We start from the raw sequence: 11,634 nt of genomic DNA, 5'->3' as shown, positions 1-11,634 counted from the left end.
AGGTCAGTGCTCTAAAACCATAAAATGTATGTGTGTAACAATAAGATTGAGTTCAGGATCTTGGTCAATAATTACCAGAATTTGATAACTTTTGTTACATATTTGATTAGAGCTACAACGTTTTTTATTCACTGACATTTTCAATATAAGTGTCTTTATTCACGCTGGGCATAAATCGCCAGGTAGCTGCTGAGACTGGTGGCAGACATGATGACACACTTTGGCAGTGTGCTGTCTTTTTATACTAAGCGAGCTTTAATGACTAGTACCTCAGTCGTTATTGTGCATCATGCCTGAGTCACACTCTTATAAGATTTTTGTACTATCTGTATGTTAAATAAGAGCATGTTGTAATTGGCACTATGCCTTAAATAATGTGCCTAACCTTTTCAAGAATGCATTGGCTTCAGACATAACTGCATTTCTGTATCAGCCCGGCAAACAGACCTGTAATGTAATGTTGTGTGTTTGACTTCACTGAACATTAGCTTTCCGGCCACAGATGAACTGTTTTTTAGGTGTGTACTCTGGATTGAGTCCTCCGTTAGTGTTGAGCTGTGGTATTGTGCATTTATGTTTTATTTATTGACGTAGTACCACAGCAGGTAGTCAGGCTGTTTAAATGCATACTGTTATAAACTTGATTCAGTTTTCTGCAGGAATGCAACATGAACTTTGATCTGAGCACCTCATGCCCACTATTTCCTCTATAATCTGTGGATTATTGAGTCAGCTACTGTAAGGAGCTCAGGCCCCGAATATAAAACAGTATGGCCTCTGTCTTATAACAAACGACTAAAAATAGCAACAGTTTGTTGCACAGAAGTGATTGGCTTTCTGGAGCTTCTGCAACTGTATGTACCGGTACAAGTTCTTGTTGCTGAAGGTTGCTTGGAGGTCATACTTATGTTTGCCTTGGGCAAAGAAAGCCTAGTGGTGATTTCTCTAAGTCCAACAAGATGTGAGTCATAGTTGTAAGGAAGTTACAGCAGATTTTTATTGTATGAGTGTATGACTGGTTTAACCTTGAACCCTACATAAAGAAAAGGTTTAGCCGCCTTGTCTTCATTTGTGTTGAATGGAAATAGATGTAATTGTACTTTCAGGGTATAGAGAAGCCCAGTGTGAGTGCTGCAGCCTTATTCGCTGCATTTATTTATTCACACCACGCACCTTTCCAACACTGTCAAGTTGGCAAAGAAGCAATGTCACTTCCTGTACAAAGCGGTTTTTTCCCCCTAGGGATATTATGCTACAGCATAGTGTGAAATAGATTCTGTATATACATTGGACATCTGGTTCTTTAAATTTAATTTCTATTCCTCTTGTCTTGTTCCTCCTCTGTTATAGCAGCCATCAAAGTGGTGCATGATTGTTGTCTTTTGGCCATCTTCCTAGAAAACATTTAGGTAAATGCAGCGGCTGTCATAGTCATAAATAAAGAGCCAGATCAGTAAAATATATACCAGTTAAAATAAATGTTCTTTAAAGTGTTTTTGGGCTTCACAGATAAAGGTATATTTGACTTGGAAGTGAAATTATTAGTAGGCCCTTTATTTACTTTTGTTACTTCCTTTTGCTACTTTGAATTTTTTAAACAGATCATATACTGCTTTGCATATGAAATATATATATATATATATATATATATATATATATATATATATATATATATATATATCTAGATATAGATCTACATATATATCTTTTACAAAGTAATAGTACTTTGTAATATATTTATATATATCTATTACAAAGTAATAGTATTACAAAGTAATACAATATATATTATAATATATATTATAAAGTAAAAAAATACTTTATAAGAATACTATATATCTGTAATACTTCTATCTGATCTTGAGTAGAAAATAGTAGTAAATAGTAGTAGTAGTAAATAATATTACTTCAGGAATTACATATTAATCTAGTAAACATTTGATTTTATTTTGAAGGCTTGGCTGAATTTCCGGTCTGCTCCTGTATCTCTGCGGCCATCTTGACGCCGCTCTGTTTAATCCCTCTCTCCCCCCTCATCATTCCATCAGAGGCTGTTCATCATCGGCGCTCCCATCCACCTGTCTCTCCCTCCCTGCGACCATAGTGGACATAAGACGTTTTTATTTTAACGCACAACTATAAAGGAAAATTTCAACAACAAAACATGGCGAGCAGCTTCTCAAGAATCCTGTCCTCCAAACGGAACATCGGGATCCTGTCAGTGGTAGGAGGCTCCGTAACGGCAGGAATTCTGCTCCACCGGGAACATGTCAGCGCGGGAGTGCCTGTACGCAGGAGCTACCCCGCCAGGTAACCGAACCTCGTCTCATTTACACGGCTGTACTTACACCAAGAACACACTTTATCACTCAGTGTTCAATTTGTGACACAATAATTTGAACAAGTATCAAGAAATTATCGCTAGTTTTTTAAAAAGTGTCAAAAATCTGTGCGTAATTTAAGCTAATTGAGGAAGAAATATGTGGAAAAATTTGCTTAAAACGCCTTCCATTTGGCATCCATGAAATACGCAGCTGCGGTTCACACCGCGGGGTGTTATTAATAGATAAACACCACATGATAACCAAACCACTGTCGAGATTATTGTAATTGCTAAAGATTTTTATAAAGCTATATTTTTTTAATTACTGCTCCCACCGTGAAAACACAAGAGGAAACACTCGTTTACCTTCATGCACTTTTTATGACTGTAACCTCAGGTCTAATCTGGGTCTAATCCAGTTTATCATAGCGGCATGGAATTATGTTTCCTTGTAGTATGGACAACGGGGTTTAACAGGCTTATCACCATACATACATACAGGACATATGGTGGATATGGATGCGTGTTATTGGTGCGGTGTGGATAAAAGACACTGAAAGGCTGAGGAAGAGGAGGTGGAGGAGGAGGAGGGATGCGTACGTGTCCCGCAACACGGCTGCATGCAATATAAAGCAGGATATATACAGATTAGCATAACGTTATCTGCTGCTCAGGTATAAAACCTCACCCGGTGTTATATAAAGGACGCACCAAAGAGCCTCCTTCAGCACCAGAGCCTTTAAAAATGCTGATTATTGAAGATGCTGACATTGTTTGGGGGTGTCAGCATGTTTATTTTTGATAAATACATTCTCTATATTTAAAAAAAAATCATTTTAGGAGGCTAATAACCTGCTGGAACATTTGTTGTTTGCATGATGTGCCTGTTTCATCCATCCCTTGCTTTAAGATAAATGTGCTCTAGAACTCTAAACAGACAGTTTGTAGCCATTAATCCTCATATAGCATCTTATAGTACGCCCACATTTTGTGTCAGTATCCACCTCCGTGTTTTTGGCTCTGCTAGGATAGAATAGGGTGACCTTGCGCTTTAGTAATTTGCAGTATTTTTTCCCTCTCCCTCACTTCCTGTCATCCCTTTCTAGCAAAAGCGCCCAGAATAAGAAACCATGATGGCTGCTGATCACAACCGCCTTTGCATCTAATTGAAAAGGAAATTTGCAAGACCAAGGATGAGATTTATCTATGTAATAAGCAAGCAAAGCATGTCAGAAGTGTTATTTGTTATATGCTGGATGTCACCAGTCATTCCTTATGAACATGTTCAGGGAACATTTTTACGTCTGGAGTCTTAGATTAGGAACCTTGGTTTTCCACAGGCCTCGTGAGCTACTTAGTCTCTGCAGCTTTAGTCCTTTAGACCAAACAGAATTTGACTCCATGCATGGAAGTAAATTGTGTGGATCGAAGCCAACACCGGCCTGTCTGAAAGCCAAAATACTCATTTAAAGATAGAAGTGGAGAGCCTCTTCTTGGTTTCTATTCAGCCCTATTTTACCAAATTATCATAAATCTCATACTTTATCAGCATAAAGTCTAATTAGGATATAAATATGGAACACGGAGCAGTAGCTGCGCTGCCTGTTTCTGTTTGTCTTGCATTATCTAGTTATACCTTCTTGGTAGCAGGATGTCCTTTTGGTAGGATAACCTGTTTATCCTGTTATGTGTAAATATCATGTAGAAATTATCTTGAGTAAAGGTGTGCTGGTCACAAAAAAAAAATCAAAGATCATTATAGCAATGTGTTATCTTGCATTTGTATTTGTGCAGTGCGGAGTACCCTGACCTGCGCAAACACAACAACTGCATGGCCAGTAACCTGACTCCTGCAATCTATGCCAAGCTGTGTGATAAAACCACTCCCAACGGTTACACTCTTGATCAGGCTATCCAGACGGGCGTGGACAACCCCGGGCACCCATTCATCAAGACTGTTGGCATGGTGGCAGGAGACGAGGAGTCTTATGAGGTCAGACGTCAATTGTAACTTTTCAAACATCACACATGGTGGCTTTTCACTGTTGAGTAAAAAGAAGCAAGTTATGCAACTTTCTGACATTCTTAAGGCGGTTTCAACATAGGTAAAAAACCCTCATCATCAGATGTGACCCAGGATTTCACCCTAATCACAATGTGAGAGAATTGTGCAACCTATCCTCCCTGTGCTGTTTCAGAGGAAAGAAGTATTACAGCACTAGAGAGATTTAAGACAGGACACCTCTTTGGGGAGGTCTCAGTGTCTAAGTCTTCTCATTTTAATTGTCAACGTTACTAAATGGAAGTCTGCGTATTTTTTGATGACACGTCGAGTGTCAAGTATTTGTAACGTGAGTCTCCATTTACTCCCTGCTGTTCATACACCTTCTTTTAATTGGGTGTGGTAGCTCCATGGTGGCTGAGTAAAGAGTGTCAAAAGAGTGGCTATTATGCATTGAGGTAACACCCAGATACAGTCACTCCAGAAAGTGTTCTGAGCCATCTAGGTCTCAGGTCACCTTACTGTTTATCAGAAACCGTTCTTTCCAAAAATACGTAATCCAGGTTTTTACTCATCAGATCAGAGAATCTTTTCTTCTCCTACATGCACTGATTTAGAAGCGATCTTGCAAATCTGAAATGTTGGGTTTACCAGAGATGCCCTAAATAATAATTAAAGGCTGTAAGCATGATTATAAGGTTTAAATAAAACACAGTGCCTGTAAATAATCTGCTGAAATGTCCTTGAGGAAAATATTGAACGGAGTTGAAAGTGAATGTGTGTCTGCCTGATCAATAGGAGAGCCTGAGTGTGGATGCTCAGGGCAGAGCAGGATTATCAAGGATTTACAATTCTTTTTCTCTCTGATTGTGTAACCGTCACAGGTATTTGCAGACCTGCTGGACCCTGTTATTAAAGAGAGGCACAATGGCTATGACCCCTGCACCATGAAGCACCCTACTGACCTGGACTCCAGCAAGGTACCACTCACCACTCTGGACAGTTTACAGTAAATGACTTAATGCTGCAGGGATTTTTTTTCACATATTTTACTCTTATCTGATATTTAATTTCTGTATTAGCACACAGGTTTCTTACTTATCCTTATAGCTATATAAATACTTTGTTTCAGATCCAGTCAGGCCACTTTGATGAGCGTTACGTGCTGTCATCCAGGGTTCGGACGGGCCGCAGTATCCGGGGGCTGAGCCTGCCCCCCGCCTGCACCCGAGCAGAACGCAGGGAGGTGGAAAGGGTGGTGGTGGATGCTCTCTCGGGCCTGAAGGATGACCTGACCGGGAGGTACTACAGTCTTACCCAAATGACAGATGAGGAGCAGCAGCAGCTCATCGATGTGAGTGATGCAGGGATGTTGCTGTATGTTTTATATATATACACTAAAAACTGTGAACCACCTTTGACTTTCTGTGCGATTTGCTGCTTATATAAACTGTGTACATGTGTATTTTGTCTCAGTCAGTGAGTCAGCCTTTCTGATAAACACTGTTTGTGGATTGAGTATAAAACATCAGCTTTCTGTGTTTATATTAGGACCACTTCCTGTTTGACAAGCCTGTGTCCCCCCTCCTGACATGTGCAGGCATGGCTCGCGACTGGCCGGATGCCCGTGGAATCTGGTAAGTGGCTTATTTAGAGTAGAAACTTCTGGCTGCTTGACAAACAAATGAAGGTATTACTCATCCAATACCTATTACCGTTATAAAAGTTCTTGTGTTTCTTCTGCTGTTTACAGATTATTAATGTGGTTTTCAGTCTCAGGCTTACTCTAGTCCTTGTATTCATTGTTGTAGATATTGATAATTGATTTTAGATCAGCCAAATGACTCAAGTGATGTTGCTGTTTTGTGGCTTAATCGGTTAGTTTTTCAGCCTGGCAAGCATATCTTTAATTCTACATAATCTTTATTTTAAAGGCCTAAAACCTCTAAACCTTTCTTTAGTGTGGTTGCCTCAGTAATTCGGTCATTTCTCTGTTGTTGAGCTATGGTTCCTGCGGGTGCTTGAGATCCTTGAAAGTGAATTTTAACGTTGTGTTTTCAAGGTTCGAAAAGTGCCAGAATTTTGCACAAAGTGCTTGAAAATGCTTAAAAGGGCGATAGTATTAGTCTTATAACAACCCGCTATCTGACTTAATAGTTCGCATTTCAGAAAATATAATAGAACCAGGAATAGAATGAGTCCGAGAGCCTGAAGTGAACCCGCTCTGTGGGCCTTTGCGTGGCTGACATCGGCTATGTGTGACGCCGCCCCCTCCACTGAAAACACCGCCCTGACTGTACCCACATGGATGTTCCTGTTTTAATAAGCGTTGGCTAGCGAATACAAATTATGAAGTACAGATCAAAGAAGGACTAAATCTCCCAAAACGTCCTTCAACGTCTGTTGAAAGGAGCTGCTGCAGCTGTCCACCAAGAGACAATCTGCATTCTCCAGTTAGGTGAAAGGCAAGTGGTTAAACATTACACAAAATAATGCTAATTTGTTCATGCTAACAGCTGTAGAGCTAAATGCTTGAGCTAACTGTAGCCAGTTTAACCTAATTAATCATACAGTTCATCACCTTTCCTGGGGTAAAGCAGTGCATTAACTAAAAACAGATGATTTTAAGGCTGCATGTTTATATAAAAAATGATGTTACACAACAAACTCATACACACAAGTATTTGAATACATATGAAATTATTTCCATTGACATGATCAAACAAATGTCGGGAGAAAAAAATCAATTAGTTCTATAGAAGACAGCTTCTGTGTGGTCAGTCTTAAGGGAGAAATGAGATCTTGGATTTCTCACTCTATGCTAATTTTCGTCTCTTTTTGTGTAAGTCACGTTAATATCATAGAGATTAAAACAGTAAACCTGTCTTTCTACAAATCATGTGACAGCGTAGAGGACATTTTCAGGACCATGTTTCCTGACAGTGACATTGCTCAGCACTTCTTGTTGTTTATGGCTTTATACCATCTCTTAATCCATTTAAAAAAGCAACAAGTCATTTTGAGTGTGTAATGTACCTAGAATCCTAGAAAAAGTACTTGAACTTGACTTTAGAAAAGGTGTAAGAACCCAAAATATGGACAATGCTCCCTCAGCATTGAGTTTCAGCATGTACCCAGGAATAACCCAATGCAACATGTCAGCCAGCCAAAATCAATCAGCAGCCTCCCCCCTCGCTCCCTCTGCCAGCCGTATCAGCCAGTCTTTCTTCTCTTTAATAATTTACCCTCACTTCGTCTCCTGTTTCAGGTGTACTGCCAGTTTTTACTTTTCTCTGGCTCCCTCTCTCCCTTTCTCCTTCGTTTTAACTGTCACTATGTTCTGCTCTACTTTCTTTCATTTTCCAGAGTCAGAATCAGAAATACTTTAATAATCCCAGGGGGATTTGCTGATTAACCTCCCCCTCCTATCACCCCTGCCTTTACTCCTTAACTTGCTGCACCACTGTATTTTTCTTGGTATTCCCCTTTCTCTCTGACTCCCTGTCTCTCTCTTTTTCTGTCTTTTTCTCTCTTTCCTCAACCTGACATCGCTGCCCTTACTCAGTTTATAACCATTTTAAGAAGGTCAGTACAGACAAAAAGCTTCTGTACTCTCTCAGAGTACCTTTGTCATTTTCAAAAAGTCAACAGATTTCACTTTCTGTTATCAGTTTTCTAAGGTGTCCAGCTTTAAAGTCTGACATAAATCAGTGTCAACTTAAATGCATAAGAAAAGGGGAGAGCGTAAAACAAAAGGATACCAATTCTCTGTAGCTTTACACATTACTGTAATGTAGCCCTCACTAATGCTGCTCTGTGTCTGTCCACTTCTCCCAGATTATGTTATGACAATCCAAAGGACAAACAACCCTATCCCCCAGGGATCAATACTGTATGACTCAATATAAAACCTTCTGTGCAGGCACAACAATGAGAAGACATTCTTGATCTGGATCAATGAGGAGGATCACACGAGGGTCATCTCCATGGAGAAAGGAGGAAACATGAAGAGAGTGTTTGATAGATTCTGCAGAGGCCTCAAGGAGGTAAGAATGTCTTTCTGTGTGCTCCAGTGACATCACATTCAAGTTATAGCTTGCTAATCTGATATGTAGCCTCCTGTTGTCTGTTCATGATTTAATACAGGTAGTATATGACTGTTATATTCAATAACACTGGGCCGCTGTGGGTAGAAGGCTCTGGATTTGATAAGGAGAGTGCATTAATACTGCCTGAAAGTGCTTACAATAGCAAAAACCTTTGGTCTACCTTGAAAATAAAACGTGTGGATGGACTACACAGAAACTCTCCAAACACGGACATGCAAACATAAAGTATTTATTCAAGCGGTCCAAGTTCCCTCTGAAAGGATGAGCAAGGGACAAGCAATGCAACATGTGCTGCTGGATTGTTGCACACTGAGAGTGTAACAAGTTTGAACATCACCCCTCAGAGTTACATTAATACTGTTTTTGTATTCTTCCACTCCCACTGCAGTTCATTTAATAGTCCAACTCACTTGTCTTTACTTGTCAGCTATATTTGTGTCTGACTGATTCGGTCTCTCTTAGGTGGAGCGTCTGATCCAGGAGAGAGGCTGGGAGTTCATGTGGAACGAGAGGCTGGGTTACATCCTCACCTGCCCCTCCAACCTGGGCACAGGGCTGAGGGCTGGTGTCCACGTCAAACTGCCCCTGCTGGGCAAGGTAACACAGTAAAAACCGGAAGCAGGAAATGTAATACCAGTAGTTTAAACAAAGGGGGATATTGTACTTTTAACCTCTGTTCTTTTTTTACTTTTCAGGACACCCGCTTCAGTAAGATCCTGGACAACCTGCGCCTGCAGAAGCGAGGGACAGGTGGTGTGGACACCGCTGCTGTAGGCGGTGTTTTTGACATCTCCAACCTGGACCGTCTGGGACACTCTGAGGTAGGAAAGTACAGAGAAGGTGGAGGCTACAGCTCTTTCTCGACCTGTCATCGACACAACACTTGCTAAACTGTTATAAATAATGTAAACATTGTGTCTGAAATATCACATGCAACCTTAAAGACATGAGTACTGTGTCAGACAGAACCTAGTTTATTGGACTGCGGCAGTACAGAGTTAGTAGTCCAACCCAATAGAGCTGAGAGGAGATTCTTTTCCAGGCTACAACAGAGCAGTTCTCTATTGTTGTGAGAGTGTGTGAGTGTGGTTGCATATTTTATTGCGATTACAGAGAGGCCGGAGATGGCTCTTCATTGTTTCTGGGTGGAGTGCACTGTACAAATTTGCATTGAATATGGTGTGGGTTTAATATCCTGTGAGGTTTGGCCCCTCATCATCCAAACTGATGACCTCCAGGTGAAGTGCACTGGATGGAAATTAATGGTACTTTTGGGACAGATAGAAAAAAATAAATCCTACAAGGTGCTACCAATTTGCTAAGAAAGTACAGTTAATGTGCTAAATAATAGTTTTGATCAACCAACTGCAAACAAACTGCAACAAAAAGAAAAATCCCTCACAGTCTTTGTGCTGCGCTAGTGATCAGACTGTGTAACTAACACACCAGATGTTGCTGTAAACGAGGTAGGGAGGTGCCTGCTTTAGAGGCGGGCTGTACTTTTAACCAAATCTTGGAGGCATATTTGTTTAGTTGATGCTGCCTCATAGCTCAGTTAGTTTTGCAGGCTGGTTGTGTTTACATTTGGTCAGCTCCTTTGTGATCATACTTTTTAGTTTGTGCAGAAAATGTTAAATGTACAACAAAAGTGCAGCAAAATCATACCTATACCTCTGTGTTAAAGGTAGGGTAAGAGATTTCAATTTCTTTTTACAGTCCGAGAGCAACCAATTAGTTCAGCAGTTTCGCATTAAAACGAAGAATATGAATCATCTGTGGAAGCTATAAAACACTAAAAACATCAGCCAATCCTCCGGGTGGACCCTGCGCGGAGTATTGGCTGGTTGTCACTCTCTTCCTGCTCTGCGCGCACCAGAGAGGTACGTGCATGATGGCCGAAGCTCACAGCTCGGCTTCAGATAATGCACGTCCATGTGATTGGGAGGTGTGGCTTCGGGGTGAGCTCCGAGAGAAAGGGGCGTGTGTGTGTGTGTGTGTGTGTGTGAGTTTTCAAAAAAATCTCCTACCCTACCTTTAAGATGAGCCCTGATGAACCTTCAACTTAATTATATCAAACTCACATCAGGCTCAAATGTGATGTGCTTTTTATCTGTTTTCTATCTATCTAACACTAACATGTGGTTTTTCTCCTTGTCTCAGGTCCAGCTGGTGCAGACAGTGGTTGATGGTGTCAACTACCTAATTGAGTGTGAGAAGAAACTGGAGAAAGGCCAGGACATCAAGGTGCCCCCACCCCTCAAGCAGTTCAAGTAGACACTAACCCCTCATCTCCTCACATAAACCTCTGGGCACACACACGTGCACAAACACCCTGTTCTGTGCCCATAGATATTACAAGTATCTATGTCATTGTCTCATTTATTAGTATACTACTTATTTAATCACCCCTCCCTGCCCCACAATATACTTCTCTTTAATGTAATCTATAGTATACATACATAGCAATCTGGCTGATCCAATCAAACCCTCAGAACTGCATCGTTAAAGCAAATGCGGTGAATTTAAAGCTTGCTCTAAAGTGACAGCACAAATACAGTAGGGATGCGAACATTGTGGGGCTATTCTCACAGAGCAAAGTTGCCCGTGTCTGCATGGCCGAACAGCATCTATGGCTCTGCCTCCCACTCCTCAGCCCACCAAAGCTCAGCTTTACCCTGCCGCATGCCCTACCTACACCAACCCTGTCCCCTGTCTCCTCCCCACACTCCTGTGTGTCGATCGATCATTCCTATTATCTGGTGCTTGTGTAGTCCATCTGTTTGTGCTATACTCTTCACTGTAGATTGTGTGTACATAGTTTCATTTTCTCCATTTTCACAGTGGATCTGAATGTAGATTAACAGACTCAAGAGACTTATGTTCTCAGAAGGATTTGTATGTTTGATGACACGCTGATGTCAAAATATAATATTAGAAGACACACTGGCCAGGTTGGGCTTTGTACTGTAAGCTTCTGAAGCAATACCATTCAGGCTCATAAATGAATGTCATGCTGTTATGTCTTTTATTAAAGATACCATCTATTTAACAGTATCCCTTGTCCTCTGTCTGTCTGCCTGCTTTGTTGATTTTTGGAGTTTGACCAGATTTTGCATTAATGTGAAGCTCAAACTTCAAGTAACCACGGTAACTATGCTCACTGCTCATGATAACTATCAGCATGGTTGCACCGCATCATG

At 40.8% G+C, this 11,634-nt stretch overlaps 1 protein-coding gene across 1 annotated transcript; it reads left to right on the top strand.

Moving 5' to 3' along the window:
• The first annotated feature begins 2,012 nt into the window (after positions 1–2,012).
• Positions 2,013–11,488, top strand: LOC114451550 (creatine kinase U-type, mitochondrial-like). Its single transcript, XM_028430250.1, has 9 exons — positions 2,013–2,310; positions 4,118–4,316; positions 5,210–5,305; positions 5,458–5,679; positions 5,877–5,962; positions 8,248–8,371; positions 8,897–9,031; positions 9,130–9,255; positions 10,595–11,488. Exons 1-9 carry the CDS (start codon positions 2,165–2,167, stop codon positions 10,706–10,708), a joined length of 1,248 nt encoding a protein of 415 aa, XP_028286051.1. The 5' UTR covers positions 2,013–2,164; the 3' UTR covers positions 10,709–11,488.
• Positions 11,489–11,634: the final 146 nt, after the last annotated feature.

The sequence above is a fragment of the Parambassis ranga genome, chromosome 19, assembly GCF_900634625.1.
Source record: "Parambassis ranga chromosome 19, fParRan2.1, whole genome shotgun sequence".
NCBI classification, from domain to species: Eukaryota; Metazoa; Chordata; class Actinopteri; family Ambassidae; genus Parambassis; species Parambassis ranga.
Note: the sequence above shows the minus strand (reverse complement) of the source record. Positions and strands in the feature narration are given on the sequence as shown.